At 45.6% G+C, this 24,365-nt stretch overlaps 1 protein-coding gene across 2 annotated transcripts in view; it reads right to left on the bottom strand.

Annotated features, from left to right (window-relative positions):
* Positions 1 to 274: 274 nt before the first annotated feature.
* Positions 275 to 24,365, bottom strand: part of CUNH7orf78 (chromosome unknown C7orf78 homolog) — an 84,013-nt gene continuing 59,922 nt past the window's right edge. The window contains exons 1-6 of one of the 2 annotated variants that reach the window (XM_073582121.1): positions 21,090 to 21,650; positions 16,483 to 16,932; positions 9,632 to 9,710; positions 7,799 to 7,941; positions 7,053 to 7,127; positions 275 to 2,301 (exon numbers count right to left, since the gene is read on the bottom strand). In XM_073582121.1, coding sequence (XP_073438222.1) covers positions 2,290 to 2,301; positions 7,053 to 7,127; positions 7,799 to 7,941; positions 9,632 to 9,710; positions 16,483 to 16,926 — 753 coding nt within the window. In that variant the 5' untranslated portion in view covers positions 16,927 to 16,932; positions 21,090 to 21,650 and the 3' untranslated portion in view covers positions 275 to 2,289. Of the gene's footprint in view, positions 2,302 to 7,052; positions 7,128 to 7,798; positions 7,942 to 9,631; positions 9,711 to 16,482; positions 16,933 to 21,089; positions 21,651 to 24,365 lie in introns of those variants that run through there. The other variant, XM_073582120.1, reaches the window with a different exon arrangement.

The following is a 24,365-nucleotide window of genomic DNA, read 5'->3' as shown; positions in this document are numbered from 1 at the left end:
ATCAACCCTTGTAAAATAAGACACAACAAGAACGGTGCGGTAGATGGGTGTACGTAGAGAAAGCATAATGTGGCAGCAGTAAAGGTGTGTAATGTATGAATGTCAAATTAGACTAGTGCAGAAACAGACATGCACAGTTCAATGACTTCATTTTTTTTTAAAAAAATATTTAGAATTGTGGTTGATACCTTTTTATGGCTAACTGAAAAGAGGGTAAATTGCAAGCTTTCGAGACTACTCAGGTCTCTTCATCAGGCAGAAACTATACAAAATCTGTAGAATCACAATTTATGCAAAACAGGGCACAGAAATAATGCGATAAGACAAGTGATGTGAAGCAGAACTATCATTATGGGCGAGTGATAGGCAGTTGTGGCCATAAATATTTGAACAGTTCATAGATAAGGGGTGTGATTGTTTTATTGTCCTCTGTCCTACATTTTTTAAGGTTTTCTTTTTTACAAAATTCAACCATCTTCTTAAAATTGACATAAAAAGAAATGTCCGGTAGGTAAGCAAAAATTCCAGCATCTGCAACAAGCCACTGTGCGATATATACAGATGTAAAATTTGACTACTAAAACCGATGTGCGAAAATAAAAACTTCCTGCGACACACACCTTGTGTGGTAGACAGCCACAGTTAAATGTCAGGATTTTGAGGAGTTTTCTTTTGTATTTTCAGAAAACAAGTATTCCCCCCTTTTAAAAAAAAAAAGGATTGCATGAGAAGTCCATAAAGTTAGTACAGTCACTTGTGATAAACACACCATCTCTGACTTTTTCTATAAAAAAACTTGTGCTGCCTTGCTGCTGCATTCCAGTGCATCAAGAATGAAGAAAAGGGAAAATTGTTTTGCTGCACTTGATTTACAATCTGCCAGCCCCACCATATTCCAGATTAATCACATGAAGTCTTTCACTGCTGATGGCTACTCTCTTGTTTCTCTCCCCTATCAATTAAATCTCTGTATTATTTGTAGACTATTACACTCACAAAACATCACTTTCTGGAGTATTTGTGCAATACTTTATGAATTTTTATTAATATCTTTATTTGCTGAGCTGTGACAAACTCTCATTAATCTAAATCACCCTAAAATGGCTGCTGCATTCCCTGCCTTTGCTTTTATGCAGGCTATGAAAGTACCTTCTGATTGGCTATGGTAGATCATATGATGAGATGTTAGCAAGGCATCATGGGAAAGGGAATAATGTTGTGCCAAGGTCATGTGAATTTCTCGGACTGATGTAATCTTCTGCAATGTGTAAAAAGGAGGTGGGCATTTTTTAGGGCAGCGTGCACAAAACGATTAGCAAATGGTTTGAATGCAAAGGAGCCTGATAGTTTCACAAAATTCAACTCAAATTTGATTTGATTAGTTCATATCTAATAATAATCTGCAGCAATCACTTTTTTTTTCAGTTTATGGAACAGAACTTATTAAATTATGATGGCTAAGCAAGGGTGGAACGTTCTAATGAATATTTATTCATTGAGATTGAAAGAACAGATAATCTCACATAGAGCAACATCTATTATCCTCTCAACATTCCAGCTACGGAATCCTATTGGCTTCTTTCAAGACTGAAGATTCTTCTGGTTGTCTTGGGATCAGTTCTTCACATTGTCAGACAATTGACCGACCAGCTGATCCCCAACTGTCCTTGGGTCATTTTAGTTCACACAATGAACTTCTTCCTTATGGGAAGAAACCAACAGAATTCTAGGTTTAACTTTAGATGTGAATGGAAAAGAATCTATGATTGTAACTTAGGACAAAATGAGAAAAGCAAAACTTTTTGAAAATTGTTCAACATTTTTTGTAAATTTTCTCCAATAGCTGAATTTTCCCAAGTTTGCGCATGAATACTTCTGTATTGAAAATATACAGATAGGAGCTGATTCATCAAGTCTGGTGCTTTGTACATCAGTGTTAATAAAGGGTCCACTGGAGCAATATGGCGTACCTCTCGGCTGCCATGCTCCAGAATAACAGATGTACTCCATTCACTGACTGGAGTACATTTACGTCCAAATGTATATCAATTTTGTGGCAACACCTCTCCCTCTAAGCTCCACCCTCTTGCCAAGAGTTGGCAAAACTGGAGTAAAAATTACAATATTTGCCCAACTCTAAACTAGGCAAAAATTCTGCAAACAGTTTTATGCCAGAGTTTCTAACACAAACTGATGAAAGGGCCTGTGTGTATATATATATATATATATATATATATATATATATATATGCACTTTATGGACATTTTCACCATTTCTTCAGACTTGCATTTAGTTAAATTCCTAAAAAAAAGAGAAAAAATAATGTTATAGTAAAAACACTTTTAACACTAAAGAAGTAGAAAAAAAACCTATTCATATCCTGTAATGAGCAAGATTTGTGAAGGATTTAATGGATATGGACACCTTCAGAAGGGCAGTTTTAGATTGTACTTTAATTCACATATTTTTGTCTAAAAATTACTTTTGCAATCCATTAATAATTTATAATCAATTAATAATTTTGAACAGTTTGTCTTTTATAGCCCCTTACACTCTTTCTGGCTGCAGAATGAATTAAATGAGAATCAGTCAGCGAGCTCGCTCTTTCGGGAGAGTTTTAATCTTATCTCCCTTCTTCTGGCCTCTTCAGCTGATTAATGATAAGAACGTCTAGCTGAACTTTGTTTCCATAAATCAGCTGAGAGCGAGCGATTTTTCTTTACACAGCCAATATTCATTTTTGAGCTTATTTATTTGAATAATTTTATTCCAAAAACCATATTTTTTTATTTTTTATTTTTCACTCCACATAGTCACATGAGGGCTTGTTTGCTGCAGGGTGAGTTGAAGATTTGAATGACGCCATGCACTTTACCATATAATGTCTAGAATGACATTCTATTTTTGAAGGGTTTTCATTGCCACTAAAAATCTCTTGGAAACATGATTTTCCAGAACCGTATGATTTACAGAGATACCAGATTTACATAGTTTTATTTTTTTAATTTAAATGTTGAAAAAAAATTCTGAAATTTGTAAAACAAAATGAAAAAAAATTACTTTTTGTCCCCATTTTCTGAGATTTGCATCTTTTATATTTTTCTGGCGATGGAGCCATGTGAAGGATTATATTTTGCATGGCCAGGTGACATTTTTTTCTATTTTGAGGTATGTGTGTATATATATATATATATATATATATATATATATATATATATATATACACACATATATATATATATATATATATATATATATACACACACACAGTATATATATATTTTTTTCACCGACCAGAAAATAAGTGGTCATGTCATGCTCCGCCCATCTGACTCTTCTCTAGACATAACATAATGTTGTATAAGTTTTGCCTGGTGTTCTTATAATATACGGTGTTGATGTTGGGACCCGCACACCTGCTGAGATGCATGCATGATCAGCGTGTACTGTGCACATGTGCCACTCAAATGATCAGGATGCAAGTCTACCACTCATGCACGCGTCTCAGCAGGTTGGTGGGTCGTAACGTTATTGGTACCACTTACATCGAAGACGGAAATTGGCAGTTCTGATCATCACTGGATAAACCTTCAACTTTTCTGCGTGTCTGTCCGGAGAAATGGACCCAAAGTGGTGGAGGATACATCAGACCAGAATAGTAATTTCTGAGACATTTTGGGTTTTAATAAATGGAACATGTGATGGAGGGGAGGTTAAAAGATGAGGACAACACTGAGGACTAGTTTTGTTTGATGATATGCTTGTATTTTTGGCTAAAAAAAACATAATTTTTGCAATAGTTTCTTATTGAAAAATTCTGTATAATTTAGCTTCTACAGCCTCTATGTATGATAGTACATTGCTGACTGCAGAATAAGTTGCCAGTGCATCTGTCAATGAGTTATTTATGACAGCAGGGCCAGAAATTGTTATCTCTTATTTTGTGGAATTATCTTCTAAGATGATTTATAACCACATCAAAGTTCCCACTATGACCTGGTGTGAGGCAGTGAGGGGAATCATATATGAGGTTTGTTATTAGGATGAGGAAGTACTAAAATGCTCGTCACTCAAACCAAGCAATTTCTAAAGCTCTTATGTTTTCGAGTAACGAGTATAATGGAAGTCAAAGGGAAAGTCGAGCATTTTTCCGGCAGACCCTACAAAGAGGTCTGGGGGGGCAATGAAAATGTTAAAATGGATGGAAAAAGTGCTGAATGGAAGGAGAACAGCATGGGGGGAGACCGTTGGAAGCATCTCTGGCTCCCAGATCGCTGCTGAGAACAACAAAGTCACACATTTACTCCACTTTAAAGACTGACAATAAAACATTCAAAATTGATGAAAGATTGGTGTTTACAAGAAAAAAAAAGCGTTAAGAAGCATTCTTTCCTGTATAATGACTTGTATATAAGGAAAATTTAAAAAGGATTTTTTAAAAAATATTAATTTAAGTAAACCAAAATTAAAATAATTTTTATTAAAAATTTGGAAATTTCAGTGTGATTTCTGAAGGAGGCAAGAACTGCCAAAAATTAGATGGAAGAGGGACTCGGATACACCCTGTATTATACGTAAAAGAGGGCCTCATACACATTCTGCTCAAATTGTCATGTAGTGGTACTCCTACACTTATAAAGGCGATGCATACAGTGCAAAGCCAGGAAAAAATTAAAAGGAGGGTCATCCATATATTCTTGAAGACAACAACTGGCAGGTCTCATTCAAATATTGAGCATTAAAAACACTTTATGTGCTGCTGTCGTATGGTGGTGTAGAAAAGTGTGGACTAAATCAGGCTTTGTTCATTCTTATCAGAGTTAGCCTGTCTGCATTCTCTGTTGACGGGTAAAAGCGCCTGTTATGACCCCCCCCTCCCGGTGGCACTAAAACCCGCTAAGACAAGACTCTACTGGCAGGGCAGCAGAACACCTCCAAGGCATAGAGACAGCTCATGCCAAGTGTCCAGCTTTGAGACTGAATAGTTGAAGGTCACAGAGGAATTAGTAAGTATGCTGGTTTTGTCATGGGTATTGCTTGACCATCTTTAAAAACTTTTCCCTCCTTGTCAAAAATACCTAGTCATCAGGCCCTGGAAGCTGTTATGGTGTAATGAAATTGACCCAGGACTTTAACAGTGTACCCTGTTTCTGCTGTACCTGGTGTTTACCTCCCTGGCCTCTCCTCCTTGGTTGGGCAAGGAAGCTTGCCCCCTGCCGCTAGCGTTGTCTGATGGGAATTTTTTCAACAAATTTTCCTCAATGTCCTTCTGGTATAGCACCATTTTCATAGAACTCTCCGTCTCAGGAAGGAGAGATGCAAAGTTCTCCTTGTAGCGTGGGTCAAGCAGGGTGAACAATCAATATTGTTTTTTGGAAAAGATAAACATAACGAGAGGGTCAAAGGAAAGACAGCGGTATATAAAGTCGGCCATATGTGCCAAGCTCCCTACAGCCAACGCTTCCCGGTCTACACTATGTTAACAACTCTCCATCTTTTCCTCCTCCTCCTCCCTCTCTTCCTCCTTATTTCCCTCCTCTGCCCATCCACATGGGAGAGATGGGACGAAGGTTGTGTGGCTACTAGCCTCTGTTGCGCTAGTCGCCAGTCACCAGCTTCTGGCTGATGTGGACGACATGTTCTGAGATAGCACATTGGAGACGGAGGATGAGGAGGCGGGGGTGCAGGAACTGATGTAAGAGGTGGAAAAAACCCTGATAGAAGTAGAACCAGCAATCCTCGGCGTCGATAGCACATGTGCCGTAGCGGAGTGGGACGCTTCCATGGGTCATTAATCTCCAGGTTAAAACCCACTGGGGGGTAATCGGGGTCATTTGTATACACGGCGAACTCCGGGAGTATCTAGCGGCGGAGGTTACCTTTTCCAGCCCGTGCAGGAGGTTAAACACGTGGTGGGAGTAGTAAAAACCCTTCCTTATGGGACTATTTTGGGAAGAAACTTGCCCCTGGTCTTGTCCCTATGGTACAGTAAAACTAACCCTCCCAGAGTAAAGGTCTATCCAGGCGCGGATCCTGAGTCAGAGATACCTGTAGTAAGGGTCACACTCACAAGGAAAGAGTGTAAACTCGATAGGTTTCCCCTAGAGGTGTTCGCAGGAGAGGTCGAGGAGATCACATCAATCCCGGAGCTGGAAGTATTCTGAGGGGAACTTTTGGGACAGCTCAGCTCCAAGATCCCACAATGGCCCTGGCATGGGATAGGGTCATAGAGATAAATGGGATGGCTCAACATCCTGGGGCAGCGACGGTATTTCTATGTATGTCGGTGAACCAGGAGTTGCTATACTGGGATGACAATGTAGTGGAACAGCTGGTCTTGCCTCAATTGTACTGCCGGGCGGTACTCGAGATGGCCCACAAATACATGCTTGGTGGTCACCTGGGGGGGGTTAAGAAGACACGAGTATATACTTAACGGTTCATTTGGCCTGGGATTTATGCCGAGGTTCAGAGGTTTTGTGAGTCTTGCCCAGAGTGTCAGCTGACCACACCCACCGCTAGTTTCCATACTTCATTGTTTCCTCTGCCTATTACAGAGGTACTTTTTGACCAGACCAGATCTAGACAAAGCAAAGCCATCACGGCACCCACAAGTAACATGGTGGTGCAGTCGCCCACTGCAACAGACTGGTACGGACTGATACAGATGATCCGGCTGCAAACCGATTGATAACATTTTTAGTTTATTTTCGTAAGTTGGTAAAATAAAGATATTTAAGATGAACTATCTTGGGTCAAAGCCTCACTACAGCCCTGCTGTGTAAGCAACTGCCTTTCACTGGTCATAAATTATCTAAAAAAATGGTTGAGAAGAAGAAAATAAGGAATACAGACCCGAGAACGAGCTCATAGGTAACTCACTCTGCAGTCTGCTATGTACAGTGATACACAGAGGATGCAGAAGCCAAGCGGCGCAAATTTTCATGCAACAATGATTTTTAGACAAAATTATGCACATTAAGCTGAAAAGAGTGTCTCCGACAGTGTCCATATCCTTTAAACATCCCATAAATTGGGGTTCTAATACTCACATGATTCCTGGCGGTGAATTTTTCTTCCACCCGATCCATGAATGCGCTGTACACACCGCGCCTTCTTCTATGTCTCTGGAATCAGGATATAATGATGAGAGTTGTTGTACTGGAGGTGGGTGATGCCTCATGAATATGCAGTTTTTCTATCATTTCATAATGTGAAGAAACTTGCAAAATTCAAAAGTGCGATCTTATGCGACGCTATCAATTCAGAAAACAGCACGTCATCCTGTACCTGAAAAAAGAAACTGGATGGCAAAAACTTCTGGAAAAAGAAACTGGATGGCAAAAACTTCTGGCAGGGATAAACCTGTCATTAAAGGGATTTCCTCGCCATCATTTATGGGTACAATTGCAAAAATAAGAAACTTTGCAATTTACTATTTGCTAAAAATTTTCTCAAGAAAGGAAAGATTTTAATTCTCTAGTTCACTGCTCGATGTCTACCAGAGGTGGCCGACTCCCTAGACGAGGAGCGCTGCGCTTACAAGCTCTTTGCTTTGCTCCGCTCTAAATCTGCATGGATCGCAGCAACCAACCAGCTTCATTGCGCATCTCCGAAGTTGGAGCTTGGCTTTCACCATCGGAGAGTGGATAGTTCGGATGAGCGGCTCAACTGGCCTGAACTGTCAGCCATTAGGAGCTCTGAGTCCCCCGGCAAGCAGAAGCCAGGAGGCAGAGGAGCGGTGCGCTACGGAAGAACAGAGATTAGAACGACTGTAGACATAGCAGCAGGGACTCACAGTATATGACGCGGACTTGGGCGGCCAGGGGCTCCTGGGTAAAATAAGTCCTGAATCCCACCGTGGCTCAGCAGGCTTATGCAAGGAGAAGCGTTTCACCTTCACCCTCCTCTTCGTGGCATCTATGGGTGGGAGCTGACATGCTGGAATACCGGATGAAGAATCGGGTTAGGGTCCATATAATCTGCTCATAACGAGCAAGAACATACAAGTCGATCGGAGCTCGTTTAAAGGTCGATCACATGGACTGGTACGAGGGAAAGCGCCACTTTGGTTAATTGGTAATATTGAGTAGAGATGCAATACCAGCTCCTACCTATGGACAAGAGGGGCGCAATATTAACTAACCTTGTCATTTTCATCCCAGATAATCCATGGATAACCAGCAAAGATTGTCGACTAATGTGTAAGGGTAGAAATGACTGTACATAAAAGTAGCAACAGAGGACGGGGGTGATCCTCTAATATCACTATGTATGCGCTCTGTTACACCAGTGATAACAATTACACATCATACAAGGTTAATGTACAATAAGTGTTATAAAGTGCATAACTGGTAATAAAAATGCTTCACAATCAGTAGAAGAATTTACTACAAATGATTTATATTATGAGATGAACATTACCCATTAGATAGTGATGAGGAAATCTGAGCCCAACTGTACAGTAAAGATCCAAATATACCGTAATCTGTGTATAAAACGGACTCACTGTATAAACAGATTAAATTACTGATCCTGTATTATACCCCAGAGCTGCACTCACTATTCTGCTGGTGCAGTCACTGTGTACATACATTACATTACTGATCCTGAGTTACCTCCTGTATTATGCCCCAGATCTGCACTCACTATTCTGCTGGGGCAGTCACTGTGTACATACATTACATTACTGATCCTGAGTTACATCCTGTATTATCCTCCAGAGCTGCACTCACTATTCTGCTGGTGCAGTCACTGTGTACATACATTACATTACTGATCCTGAGTTACACCCTGTATTATACTCCAGAGCTGCACTCACTATTCTGCTGGTGCAGTCACTGTGTACATACATTACATTACTGATCCTGAGTTACCTCCTGTATTATACTCCAGAGCTGCACTCACTATTCTGCTGGTGCAGTCAATGTGTACATACATTACATTACTGATCCTGAGTTACCTCCTGTATTATACTCCAGAGCTGCACTCACTATTCTGCTGGTGCAGTCACTGTGTACATACATTACATTACTGATCCTGAGTTACATCCTGTATTATACCTCAGAGCTGCACTCACTATTCTGCTGGGGGAGACCGTGCAGTCACTGTACATACATTACATTACTGATCCTGAGTTACCTCCTGTATTATACTCCAGAGCTGCACTCACTATTCTGCTGGTGCAGTCACTGTGTACATACATTACTGATCCTGTTCTAGCATCTAAGGTATCTTACTATAAGCAGAGGGACAGGTTTTTTTCTGTATTTTTATGTTTAGCGGCCTGAACTCAGCGCATGTAAATACAACCGAAATGCTTCTGTGTGATGGTGTAATATATGAGTATTTGTTGCCCCATGTTAAACTTTTGCCCAGGGCCCCACTTTGCCTAAAACCGGCCCTGTTTGTAAGTAATCGCTAACAGATGAATCGCAAAGTACTAAACCAAAAACCAAACTGCACACCCTGCTTGTTGATGGTCTCCACGTTACAGCAGAAGATTCTCTAGAATGGTGCGGAGAGGGGAGAGATGGAGACAATGCAGGAGCCGCTTTCATTTTCTTATTGTCGTCACTATTGGAGCAGCTTCATGTCTTATGTATTTATTCAGCAGGTGTAAAATACTTACTCAGAACTTGGGCTTTAAATTTAAGGTTGAACGGATCTCGGGAGAAGCTCGTAATAAAATCCGGTATGTCCGTCTCATACTGCGGGAGAAAGAGACATCGGCCATTAATATGAACCAGGGATTGTGCCGTGTAAGAGCAAAAAAGAAAGTTTTCCTCCAGCAGGAGTTAGAGCGTTATAGAAAACAATCCTCAGTGCCCCCATAACAGAGACAGAGACCCCTACCACCATGATCACTACAGTCCTCCTGTAAGACATCCACCACAGTACCCCATAATAGTACTGCCACAGTGCCCACATAAGAGATCCACCCACAGTACCCCCATAACAGTACTGCCCAAGTGCCCTCATAAGAGATCCACCCACAGTACCCCATAACAGTACTGCCCAAGTGCCCTCATAAGAGATCCACCCACAGTACCCCATAACAGCACTGCCCAAGTGCCCTCATAAGAGATCCACCCACAGTACCCCATAACAGTACTGCCCAAGTGCCCTCATAAGAGATCCACTTACAGTACCCAATAACAGTACTGCCACAGTGCCCTCAAAGGAGATCCACCCACAGTACCCCCATAACAGCACTGCCACAGTGCCCTCATAAGAGATCCACCCACAGTACCCCATAACAGTACTGCCCAAGTGCCCTCATAAGAGATCCACCCACAGTACCCCATAACAGTATTGCCCAAGAGCCCTCATAAGAGATCCACCAACAGTACCCTATAACAGTACTGCCACAGTGCCCTCAAAGGAGATCCACCCACAGTACCCCATAACAGTACTGCCCAAGTGCCCTCATAAGAGATCCACTCACAGTACCCAATAACAGTACTGCCACAGTGCCCTCAAAGGAGATCCACCCACAGTACCCCCATAAGAGTACTGCCACAGTGCCGTCATAAGATATCCACCCACAGTACCCCCATAACAGCACTGCCACAGTGCCCTCATAAGAGATCCACCCACAGTACCCCATAACAGTACTGCCACAGTGCCCTCATAAGAGATCCACCCACAGTACCCCATAACAGTATTGCCCAAGTGCCCTCATAAGAGATCCACCAACAGTACCCATAACAGTACTGCCACAGTGCCCTCAAAGGAGATCCACCCACAGTACCCCCATAACAGCACTGCCACAGTGCCCTCATAAGAGATCCACCCACAGTACCCCATAACAGTACTGCCACAGTGCCCTCATAAGAGATCCACCCACAGTACCCCATAACAGTATTGCCCAAGTGCCCTCATAAGAGATCCACCAACAGTACCCATAACAGTACTGCCACAGTGCCCTCAAAGGAGATCCACCCACAGTACCCCCATAACAGCACTGCCCAAGTGCCCTCATAAGAGATCCACTTACAGTACCCCATAACAGTACTGCCACAGTGCCCTCAAAGAAGATCCACCAACAGTACCTCCATAAGAGTACTGCCACAGTGCCCACATAAGAGATCCACCCACAGTACCCCATAACAGTACTGCCACAGTGCCCTCATAAGAGATCCACCAACAGTACCCATAACAGTACTGCCACAGTGCCCTCAAAGGAGATCCACCCACAGTACCCCCATAACAGCACTGCCACAGTGCCCTCATAAGAGATCCACCCACAGTACCCCATAACAGTACTGCCCAAGTGCCCTCATAAGAGATCCACTTACAGTACCCCATAACAGTACTGCCACAGTGCCCTCAAAGAAGATCCACCAACAGTACCTCCATAAGAGTACTGCCACAGTGCCCACATAAGAGATCCACCCACAGTACCCCATAACAGTACTGCCACAGTGCCCTCATAAGAGATCCACCCACAGTACCCCATAACAGTATTGCCCAAGTGCCCTCATAAGAGATCCACCAACAGTACCCATAACAGTACTGCCACAGTGCCCTCAAAGGAGATCCACCCACAGTACCCCATAACAGCACTGCCACAGTGCCCTCATAAGAGATCCACCCACAGTACCCCATAACAGTACTGCCCAAGTGCCCTCATAAGAGATCCACTTACAGTACCCCATAACAGTACTGCCACAGTGCCCTCAAAGAAGATCCACCAACAGTACCTCCATAAGAGTACTGCCACAGTGCCCACATAAGAGATCCACCCACAGTACCCCATAACAGTACTGCCACAGTGCCCTCATAAGAGATCCACCCACAGTACCCCATAACAGTATTGCCCAAGTGCCCTCATAAGAGATCCACCAACAGTACCCATAACAGTACTGCCACAGTGCCCTCAAAGGAGATCCACCCACAGTACCCCATAACAGCACTGCCACAGTGCCCTCATAAGAGATCCACCCACAGTACCCCATAACAGTACTGCCCAAGTGCCCTCATAAGAGATCCACTTACAGTACCCCATAACAGTACTGCCACAGTGCCCTCAAAGAAGATCCACCAACAGTACCTCCATAAGAGTACTGCCACAGTGCCCACATAAGAGATCCACCCACAGTACCCCATAACAGTACTGCCACAGTGCCCACATAAGAGATCCACCCACAGTACCCCATAACAGTACTGCCACAGTGCCCTCAAAGGAGATCTACCCACAGTACCCCCATAAGAGTACTGACACAGTGCCCTCATAAGAGATCCACCCACAGTACCCCCATAACAGCACTGCCACAGTGCCCTCATAAGAGATCCACCCACAGTACCCCATAACAGTACTGCCACAGTGCCCTCATAAGAGATCGACCCACAGTACCCCATAACAGTATTGCCCAAGTGCCCTCATAAGAGATCCACCAACAGTACCCATAACAGTACTGCCACAGTGCCCTCAAAGGAGATCCACCCACAGTACCCCCATAACAGCACTGCCACAGTGCCCTCATAAGAGATCCACCCACAGTACCCCATAACAGTACTGCCCAAGTGCCCTCATAAGAGATCCACTTACAGTACCCCATAACAGTACTGCCACAGTGCCCTCAAAGAAGATCCACCAACAGTACCTCCATAAGAGTACTGCCACAGTGCCCACATAAGAGATCCACCCACAGTACCCCATAACAGTACTGCCACAGTGCCCTCATAAGAGATCCACCCACAGTACCCCATAACAGTATTGCCCAAGTGCCCTCATAAGAGATCCACCAACAGTACCCATAACAGTACTGCCACAGTGCCCTCAAAGGAGATCCACCCACAGTACCCCATAACAGCACTGCCACAGTGCCCTCATAAGAGATCCACCCACAGTACCCCATAACAGTACTGCCACAGTGCCCTCAAAGGAGATCTACCCACAGTACCCCCATAAGAGTACTGACACAGTGCCCTCATAAGAGATCCACCCACAGTACCCCCATAACAGCACTGCCACAGTGCCCTCATAAGAGATCCACCCACAGTACCCCATAACAGTACTGCCCAAGTGCCCTCATAAGAGATCCACTTACAGTACCCCATAACAGTACTGCCACAGTGCCCTCAAAGGAGATCCACCCACAGTACCCCATAACAGTACTGCCACAGTGCCCTCAAAGGAGAGCCATCCACAGTACCCCCTCATAAGAGATCCACCCACAGTACCACCATAACAGTACTGCCACAGTGCACTCATAAGAGATCCACCCACAGTACCCCATAACAGTACTGCCCAAGTGCCCTCATAAGAGATCCACTTACAGTACCCAATAACAGTACTGCCACAGTGCCCTCAAAGGAGATCCACCCACAGTACCCCCATAAGAGTACTGCCACAGTGCCGTCATAAGATATCCACCCACAGTACCCCCATAACAGCACTGCCACAGTGCCCTCATAAGAGATCCACCCACAGTACCCCATAACAGTACTGCCACAGTGCCCTCATAAGAGATCCACCAACAGTACCCCATAACAGTATTGCCCAAGTTCCCTCATAAGAGATCCACCAACAGTACCCATAACAGTACTGCCACAGTGCCCTCAAAGGAGATCCACCCACAGTACCCCATAACAGCACTGCCACAGTGCCCTCATAAGAGATCCACCAACAGTACCCCATAACAGTACTGCCCAAGTGCCCTCATAAGAGATCCACTTACAGTACCCCATAACAGTACTGCCACAGTGCCCTCAAAGAAGATCCACCAACAGTACCTCCATAAGAGTACTGCCACAGTGCCCACATAAGAGATCCACCCACAGTACCCCATAACAGTACTGCCACAGTGCCCACATAAGAGATCCACTTACAGTACCCCATAACAGTACTGCCACAGTGCCCTCAAAGAAGATCCACCAACAGTACCACCATAAAAGTACTGCCACAGTGCCCACATAAGAGATTCACCCACACTACCCCATAACAGTACTGCCACAGTGCCCACATAAGAGATCCACCCACAGTACCCCATAACAGTACTGCCACAGTGCCCTCAAAGGAGATCTACCCACAGTACCCCCATAAGAGTACTGCCACAGTGCCCTCATAAGAGATCCACCCACAGTACCCCCATAACAGCACTGCCACAGTGCCCTCATAAGAGATCCACCCACAGTACCCCATAACAGTACTGCCCAAGTGCCCTCATAAGAGATCCACTTACAGTACCCCATAACAGTACTGCCACAGTGCCCTCAAAGGAGATCCACCCACAGTACCCCCATAACAGTACTGCCACAGTGCCATCATAACATATCCACCCACAGTACCCCCATAACAGCACTGCCACAGTGCCCTCATAAGAGATCCACCCACAGTACCCCATAACAGTACTGCCACAGTGCCCTCATAAGAGATCCACCCACAGTACCCCATAACAGTACTGCCACAGTGCCTTCATAGATCTATCCACAGTACTCCCATAACAGCTGTAGTACCCTCTCAGTACCCAGTAATTGCAATGTAAGCAATTATCTTATCGTTTAAAGCAAAAATTACAGGACAAAAACCATCTGCTAAAATTCTCCCCAACATCTAAGGTATACGTGGGGCCCCTTTGTCCCTTTATTGAATGTGTGGATTGCGGGGGTCTGCTCCAGAGCATAGCATTTCAGCAGAGCCCCCGCCAGCACTGCCCACAGGGTTCACCTCTGCTATAAAATAATTGGGGTTTTCCTTTACAAGACAATGTGGGGTAAACCCCTGACTAGTGACGGCCCCAGAGCAGCGCTCCGACTGCATCCAATATTGTCAAACGGTAGGAATATAAAGGGGCCGCTTATTCCTAGAGGGCCGCACTATGTAGGAGAACGTGACAGGTAAATCTTGGAGCAAAACTGCCCAAATCCGACCTTGGAGCTTCATCAGCAATAAGGAAACACCAGGAACGCAGCCGACACCTCGGAGGATTAATCATAAATTCTAGAAGGCGATTACAGATGACTTAGTAACGAGCTGCGGAGTTTGTCGCTGAGTCATCAACTGCAACTTTTTGAAAAGTTGCAACATTTTGGCTGAACTGTTTTCCAGTTTCCCCCCTGAATTGATTTTTATGAATGTCAGAATTTTGTTTTTATAGATTCTCTGAAAATTATATTAGAACCTGTGATTTTTGCTTTCAGATGTCTAACAAAAAATAATTTAAAAAAATGCAAATAAACAGTGTAAAATTCACGTGCTCCATTTTGAAGACTTTTGTAGAAAGAAAACTTCAATGAATACCACAGGACAAAAAAGAAAGGTGACTTATCCACCCCCCCCCCCAAACACTGCGAATGATGAATCGGGTCCAAAGTGTTTTCTATGATGAATGTGTTGATTTTGTAGCGGAAAGTGACCTGTGGATTCGTTTGATGTTAGTAAGGACAGATCACCGAATGACAAGAGGCAGGGAATAGAAAGAAGTAGTAATGGATTTGGAAATATAAGGAGGAGCAGAGCTCTGTAGCACACAGAGTGTTATAGTTGGTGAGTGTTTTGATTTTGTAGCAGAAAGTGACCTGTCGATTCGTTTGATGTTAGTAAGGACAGATCACCGAATGACAAGAGGCAGGGAATAGAAAGAAGTAGTAATGGATTTTAGATATAAGAAGGAGCAGAGTTCTGTATCAGCACAGTGTTTTAAGTGGTGAGTGTGTTGATTTTGTAGCAGAAAGTGACCTGTCCATGATGTCAGTAAAGACAGGACTACATTGCCAAAATTCAAAAAGAAAGGAACAAAAAAATTGGTGACAGCTTTAAAGATGAATGGAAGAGTCTCCAGAGTGTTTCAGGTTGATGACTGTGTTGATTTTGTTGGCAGCAGTGACCGGCAAACTCTTTAGATGACGTTTGGGAGGACAGGGCTGGATGCAAGAGGGACAGTATCCTGACGTTAGATTAAGGGAGATATAGACTGAAAAATAAAAGGTAAAAGGAACCTGCAGCAGCACAGAGTGTTTCAGGTTGGTGACTGTGTTGATTTTGTGGGAAACACTGACCTGTCCTCTCATATAATGATGTAAGTGAGGAAGGGTTGATTGTGCCAGATTCATAATGTAAATAGGAAAGTGGAGATAATGGAGTCACTGGCTGGGATTGACCTAGTGGAAGGAGCAGGGTGTCCAGCAGCACAGAGTATTTCAGACATCAGGGCATACTGATCTTGTTGTAATAAGTGACCGGACCTTATATGCGATACATGGGGCAGTGTCATGATATGAAAGGGGAACTAGAGCGAAAAGGGAGGTCACCGATTGAGGGTGGATGGAGCTGGTTCCCCTGCAGCACGGAGTATTTAAGCAGATGGACATGCTGATTCTGTAAGAAGCCGTGAACTGTCGTGTTATCATGTGAGGAGCAAGATGGAGATAAGTTGGAGGTCACAGATTGAGAGCTACAGGGTAAAAAGCCGCCTCCAGCAGCACAGAGGATTTCAGGATAGGAGGGTGTTGGTGCGTCTTGTGATATTTTCCTACTTGTCTGAAGTCGTGTGGCTTTGGATCCTTGTATTTATCTTTCGGGTAGACGCCGTTTTTAACATACGATAAATTGGCTTCAAATGGTTCCATGAGCCGAAATCTTGTAAGAAACGTCTTCTCCGGCTCCTCGGATTTCCTTGGCCGCGGGGGAGGGGAATCTCTGATCATCTCCATCTCATTTCTTTTAAGAATCTGATTTCTGTTCCTTCTTTCCTTCGTGTTAGATTCCTCCGACCTCCTTGGTAAATTCAGAGATTTGTACAATCCGATGCTGAAGTCCAGAGGTTTCTTCTTCCAGATGTTCTTCTCCGGATTTGTCTTTGGTACCATACAATGCTGACTTCTCTCTGCGGCCAGCCTCTCATTCGCATTAAATTTCACTTGTCTGGAGAACAAGTAACGACGTTCGTTATTATCCGTAAGTCCGATATCGACGGACATCGTTATCTAATGAGACACAGCAATAATAGCGAAGGTTACTGACAGCAGAAAGCTCAATACCAAGAGGCTGCTGCTAAAGCCACCTATGTTTAACGGAGAACTGGGAGACAAACCCAACGAGACCAGATAAATGGAGAGGATGAAACAATCTAAGATTTGTGGAATTTCACTGTAGGAACACCTGTCTGTCACCCCCATATCAATCTATCTACTAAAAGCTGTCAATTCATGAGAGCCTAGAAGCCATGACAAGATGAACGTTCTATCTATCTATTATCTATCTGTTATATATCATCTATCTATTGTCTATCTATCATCTATCTATCTAATATCTATCATCTATTGTGAGGCAATGACCCATGTCACAGGTAGGGGTCGCTGTGTGATCTCCCCAGGTTATGCAAGGAGGTGTATTGAGGCCATGAGGGGGCATTGCAGTCACAGGTGTAGCTGTGATTACAATAGTGAAGCAGTGACCGATGTCACATGTAGGGGTCACTGTGTGTCGTCCCCAGGATGTGCATGGGTGCGTATGAAGGCCATATGAGTGCATGGCAGTCACGAGCGTAGCTGTGACTGCAGTGCAGACTAAAAATAAAATAAGTGCTAGCCTTGGACATGCTAGGGTCCAAGACAGATGTAGGGAAAACCTGCTCTGGTATGTTGTGTTGTGAAACAGACTGCAGGATGGTAGTGGTGCATTCCGTTTCATTCCAGGCCCGGGTTTTCCATGTGGCAGAAGGCCACAGGTTCCTTTGTTAAAAGACCTGCAGTGAAGGGTTTGGGTGTGTCAGGTGTAATGTCAGTTTCAGTCTGGTGTGTGCTATTGTGCAGAACAGTCGGTTTTGCAGAGCTATACCTGTGTGAGGCAAACAGGCCAGTGGAGCCAGCAGCCAGGGCACCTGAATAGCCTGGCACCCTATGCACTTTTCTGAACTAAACATGAATGCTATGCACCTGTGTAAAATGGACATTTAATGTTGTGAAGTAACACATTAAGGAGACTTTATGTTGAAACTTTGTGGGTCACTGCCTCCTCACTGCATACGTTGCTACGGGTGCACTACACTATTTATTATCCAGCTATTATCTATTTATCTAGTATCTATCATCAATCTATTATCTATCTATATATTATCTATCTGTTATCTATCTGGTGGGACAGTCCCGTTTTTGTCTGCCTGTCCTACTGTCCCGGGTGGGAGATCAATTTTCCCGCATTGCACTGAGTCGCCACGCCCCCCATGCACCGACTCCATCGTAACCCTCCCAGACAGACCCACCGGCCACTGCAGCCCCTCACTGATAAATCCCTGCTCTGTGCACACAGGACCTGTGATGAGGTCACAGGAGGGGAGGAGTCAGGGGTCACATGATCAGGGGTCTCGGTGTACGAGGCATACAAAGCGGAACTGTGTTTGCATGAGGTGTGCGGAGCCATGCATGTACAAGGTGCATGATGGGGAGCATTCATACCTCCCAACCATCCCAGATCCAGCGGGACATTCCCGATTTTGAGAGTCTGCCCCACTGCCCTGGCCGGGAGCTTACTTTTCCCGCGGACACTGGAGTACACAGTGGAGCCCCGAGGAGCACTTGAAAACTCGCATGTGACGTTCCATCTGAAGTGACGTGCTGGAAGCTGGCTGGAAATGAGGTAATTTCGGGAGGAGATTGTGACGGAACCATGGAGGCACTTGAGGGAATGCTTCAGATCCATCACCGTGTCCTCTTCCAAGAGCGTGGACAGCGGGATCACCTTGGACTCGGGGAAGTTGGCCATGTGAGCGGATCATGATATGTCCTGCACCAGGAGGCTCAGGTGGGCATTACAATGTGAGCCAGACTGGTATAGTATCTTTATAGAATCTTTCTTACTCTCTCTTTCTCTCTCTGTTCTTTCTTTCTTTCTGTCACTGTTCTTTCTTTCTCTCTCTGTTCTTTCTTTCTTTTCCCTCTTTTTCTCTTTCTCTCTGTTCTTTCTTTCGCTCTGTTCTTTTTCTCTTTCCCCTCTTTCTTTCTCTCTCTAATCTTTCTTTCTTTCTCTCTTTCTCTCTCTCTCTGTTCTTTCTTTCCCCTCTTTCTTTCTTTCTCTGTTCTTTCTTTCCTTCTTTCTTTCCCCTTTCTTTTTCTCACTATTCTTTCTTTCCCCTCTTTCTTTTTCCCTCTGTTCTTTTTTTCTGTCCCCTCTTTCTTTCCCCCGTTCTCTTTCTTTCTCTCTCTGTTCTTTCTTTCTTTCCCCTTTCTTTCTTTCTCTGTTCTTTCTTTCCCTGTTGTTTCTTTCTCTCTGTCTATCTCCCTGTTTTTTCTTTCTCTCTATCTCTCTGTTCTTTTTTTCCCTCTTTCTTTATCTCTCTGTTCTTTCCCCTTTCTCTCTTTCTTTCTCTCTCTGTTCTTTCTTTCCTCTCTTTCTTTCTTTCTTTCTTTCGTTCTCTCTCTGTTCATTCTTTTTCTTTCTTTCGCTCTCTGTTCTTTCTTTCCCCTTTCTCTCTCCCTCTGTTCTTTCTTTCTTTCCCCTTTCTTTCTTTCTTTTTTCGCGCTCTGTTCTTTCTTTCCCCTCTTTCTCCCTCCCTCTCTGTTCTTTCTTTCTTTCCCCTCTTTCTTTTTTCTCTCTCTCTGTTCTTTTTTTCTGTCCCCTCTTTTTCTCTCTGTTCTTTCTTTCTCTCTTCTTTCTTTCTCTCTGTTCTTTCTTTCTCTCTCCTTTCTTTCTCTCTGTTTTCTTTTTTCTCTCTCTGTTGTTTCTTTCTTTTCCTCAGTACCAGTCAGTGTGCCCAAAGTACCAGCCACTGTGCCCACAATGCCAGCCACTGTGCCCATAATGCCAGACACTGTGCCCTCAGTACCAGTCAGTGTGATCAGCAGTGCTAAATGGGTGTGGTTGGGGCATGGACATGGGTGTGACTAGTTGTGAAATGGGTGTGGTCGGGGGTGTGGCCTGAAATTTGTCACACCCTTTGTCCCTCTTTCCCTTCTTCAAAAGTTGGGAGGTATGATTGTGACAGTGACTGATGTTGGAAATGGCTGGTATGTGGCGCAGAGCAGGAGGTCCTCTGCGCTGTAAACCTGGAATGTTTCTCTGGGACTTACAGTTCCATGAGCCTTGCTTAGTGTATAAGGGGCTGGGCGGGTCTGGCTAACCACACACCTCCCATCAATGGGTGTGTCTCATACGATATAATGAGACTGTGGTTTGGTCCCATGGTCTCTGTGTTGGAAGGTGCTGTGAGAGGACAGGTTTCCTAAAAAGCACATGGTGGAGATCATGTACCTGCAGAGTCTGTGATGACTACTGCATTGGGGAAGCTACCGTCCTTGTGTGGATCTGGAACTGACGGGGTTGAGCTTGTCAAGCAAGTCATAGTACGGGTCAGTGATCCCAGTAAGGCAGCTTCCCTGGAATTGTATGTGCCTGCAGAGTCCAAGACTGCTATCTGTGTGGGGGAAGCTACCATCCTTCTGTGGGTCTGGAACTGGCGGATGTGAACTTGTCAAGCAAATCATAGTGCGGGTCAGTGATCCCAGTAAGGCAGCTTCCCTGGAAGTCATGAACCATGTGATGCCAGCCTGCAACGCTGCCAAGCAGGTAACCCAGAGCATGGAGGACTGTGTGCACTGATGAGGGTCAGTTAATGAACTGTGTGGACATAACTGCAGTTGAGAGTGGACTGTGTGTTAGGTCTGTGATGTGTAACATGGCCTACAGTGGTTTATGATTTGCATAATAAACCACATAAATACTATTTAAGTGGAAAAATCGTTCCTGTGTGCCATAAATCCCGCTGCCAAGTGACTGTCCCCCAATACATTCAGTGAGCACTGCACTACACTATCTATTATCTAACTATCGTATTCCTCTGTAACATCTTTAATTCCAAACAGTCTTTAATTTCTATGCTGCATTTCATTTCAACGGTGTCACACTGACCGCACACGGAGGTCACTTACATACACACGAACACGGACCAGTGCTGTTTTTTCCCATACAGGAATCACCTTGACGTGTGAAGACGACGTTCAATCACTCAACAACTGAAGCTTTGCAGTGAATTTTGTCACAAGGGATTGTTCTCTACTGTTCCACGATGGTTTGATATTCCGTACAGTCTGATAATGCAGCACCTTTCATTATGGTCAGATATGAGATGTTCGGGGAGGTCTCTTACCTCGGACACTTCTGGTTCCGTCTCTGTGAGTAGCTGTCAGTAGTCAGGAGAGCAGAGGGTCGGAGGAGATGGTGTCACCTTGTAGGACACGCGGTGCGTCCTGTCTGTGCAGGTCCCGGAGTTGCCTGGATACTAAGTAATTGGTTATTCACAAAATACCAAGTGCAAATCTGCTGTGTTGACTGTAAAAGGCACAATCAATGGAACTTAGCAACAATGTATCCACCATTGTCCCTGCCTGAAAAGTGCTGAGCAACCATTGTGTTCATAGAGGACACACGGAGCCCAGGGACAAAGTCGTGACCGGGGCCCCTAAGCGAAATCAATACAACTGGGGCCCCTGAGAAAACAGGAAATCAATGCAACCCGGGCCCATGAGAACATGGGAAAATCAATGCAACCGGGGCCCTGAATACAGGGGAAAATCAATGCAACCGGAGCCCCTGAAAACAGTCAAAATCAATGCAACCCGGGCCCCTGAGAACAGGGGAAAATCAATGCACCCAGAGCCCATGAGAAAACAGGAAATCAATGCAACCGGGGCCCCTGAAAACAGGCAAAATCAATGCAACCCGGGACCCTGACAACAGGGGGAAATCAATGCAACCGGGGCCCCTGAGAACAGGGGAAATCAATGCAACCGGGGCCCCTGAGAACAGGGGAAATCAATGCAACCGGGGCCCCTGAGAACAGGGGAAATCAATGCAATCGGGGCCCCTGAGAACAGGGGAAATCAATGCAACTGGGGCCCCTGAGAACAGGCAAAATCAATGCAACGGGTCCCTGAGAACAGGGGAAATCAATGCAACCGGGTCCCTGAGAACAGGGGAAATCAATGCAACCGGGGCCCTGAGAACAGGGGAAATCAATGCAACCGGGGCCCCTGAGAACAGGGGGAAATCAATGCAACCCGGGCCCCTGAGAACAGGGGAAATCAATGCAACTGGGGCCCTGAGAACAGGGGAAATCAATGCAACTGGGGCCCGTGAGAACAGGCAAAATCAATGCAACTGGTCCCTGAGAACAGGGGAAATCAATGCAACCGGGTCCCTGAGAACAGGGGAAATCAATGCAACCGGGGCCCCTGAGAACACTGGAAATCAATGCAAGCAGGGCCCCTGAAAACAGACAAAATCAATGCAACCCGGGACCCTGAGAACAGGGGGAAATCAATGCAACCGGGGCCCCTGAGAACAGGGGAAATCAATGCAACCGGGGCCCCTGAGAACAGGGGAAATCAATGCAAGCAGGGCCCCTGAAAACAGTCAAAATCTATGCAACCCGAGCCCCTGAGAACAGGGGAAAATCAATGCAACCAGAGCCCCTGAGAAAACAGGAAATCAATGCAACCGGGGCCCCTGAAAACAGGCAAAATCAATGCAACCCGGGACCCTGAGAACAGGGGGAAATCAATGCAACTGGGGCCCCTGAGAACAGGGGAAATCAATGCAACCGGGGCCCCTGAGAACAGGGGAAATCAATGCAATCGGGGCCCCTGAGAACAGGGGAAATCAATGCAACCGGGGCCCCTGAGAACAGGGGAAATCAATGCAACTGGGGCCCCTGAGAACAGGCAAAATCAATGCAACGAGTCCCTGAGAACAGGGGAAATCAATGCAACCGGGGCCCCTGAGAACAGGGGGAAATCAATGCAACCCGGGCCCCTAAGAACAGGGGAAATCAATGCAACCGGGGCCCCTGAGAACAGGCAAAATCAATGCAACGAGTCCCTGAGAACAGGGGAAATCAATGCAACTGGGGCCCCTGAGAACAGGCAAAATCAATGCAACGAGTCCCTGAGAACAGGGGAAATCAATGCAACCGGGGCCCCTGAGAACAGGGGAAAATCAATGCAACCCGGGCCCCTAAGAACAGGGGAAATCAATGCAACCGGGGCCCCTGAGAGCAGGGGAAATCAATGCAACTGGGGCCCCTGAGAACAGGCAAAATCAATGCAACGGGTCCCTGAGAACAGGGGAAATCAATGCAACCGGGGCCCCTGAGAACACTGGAAATCAATGCAAGCAGGGCCCCTGAAAACAGACAAAATCAATGCAACCCGGGACCCTGAGAACAGGGGGAAATCAATGCAACCGGGGCCCCTGAGAACAGGGGAAATCAATGCAACCGGGGCCCCTGAGAACAGGGGAAATCAATGCAAGCAGGGCCCCTGAAAACAGTCAAAATCAATGCAACCCGGGCCCCTGAGAACAGGGGAAAATCAATGCAACCAGAGCCCCTGAGAAAACAGGAAATCAATGCAACCGGGGCCCCTGAAAACAGGCAAAATCAATGCAACCCGGGACCCTGAGAACAGGGGGAAATCAATGCAACTGGGGCCCCTGAGAACAGGGGAAATCAATGCAACCTGGGCCCCTGCGAACAGGGGAAATCAATGCAATCGGGGCCCCTGAGAACAGGGGAAATCAATGCAACCGGGGCCCCTGAGAACAGGCAAAATCAATGCAACGAGTCCCTGAGAACAGGGGAAATCAATGCAACCGGGGCCCCTGAGAACAGGGGGAAATCAATGCAACCCGGGCCCCTAAGAACAGGGGAAATCAATGCAACCGGGGCCCCTGAGAACAGGCAAAATCAATGCAACGAGTCCCTGAGAACAGGGGAAATCAATGCAACCGGGGCCCCTGAGAACAGGGGAAAATCAATGCAACCCGGGCCCCTAAGAACAGGGGAAATCAATGCAACCGGGGCCCCTGAGAACAGGGGAAATCAATGCAACTGGGGCCCCTGAGAACAGGCAAAATCAATGCAACGGGTCCCTGAGAACAGGGGAAATCAATGCAACCCGGGGCCCCTGAGAAGAGGGGAAAATCAATGCAACCGGAGCCCCTGAAAACAGGGGAAAATCAATGCAACCGGGGCCCCTGAAAACAGGGGAAAATCAATGCAACTGGGGCCCCTGAAAACTGGGGAAATCAATGCAACCCGGGCCCCTGAGAACAGGGGGAAATCAATGCAACCCGGGTCCCTGAAAACGGGTAAATCAATGCAACCGGGGCCCCTGAAAATAGGGGAAATCAATGCAACCGGGGCCCCAGAAAACAGGGGAAAATCAATGTAACCGAGGCCCCTGAAAACAGGGGAAATCAATGCAACCGGGGCCCCTGAGAACAGGGGGAAATCAATGCAACCCGGGCCCCTGAAAACAGGCAAAATCAATGCAACCCGGGCCCCTGAGAACAGGGGGAAATCAATGCAACCCGGGCCCCTGCGAACAGGGGAAAATCAATGCAACCGGGGCCCCTGAAAACAGGG

This window comes from Dendrobates tinctorius, unplaced genomic scaffold (assembly GCF_039654945.1).
Source record: "Dendrobates tinctorius isolate UK_male_01 unplaced genomic scaffold, ASM3965494v1 ptg000070l, whole genome shotgun sequence".
NCBI lineage: Eukaryota > Metazoa > Chordata > Amphibia > Anura > Dendrobatidae > Dendrobates > Dendrobates tinctorius.
This window is presented reverse-complemented; position numbering and strand designations above follow the sequence as displayed.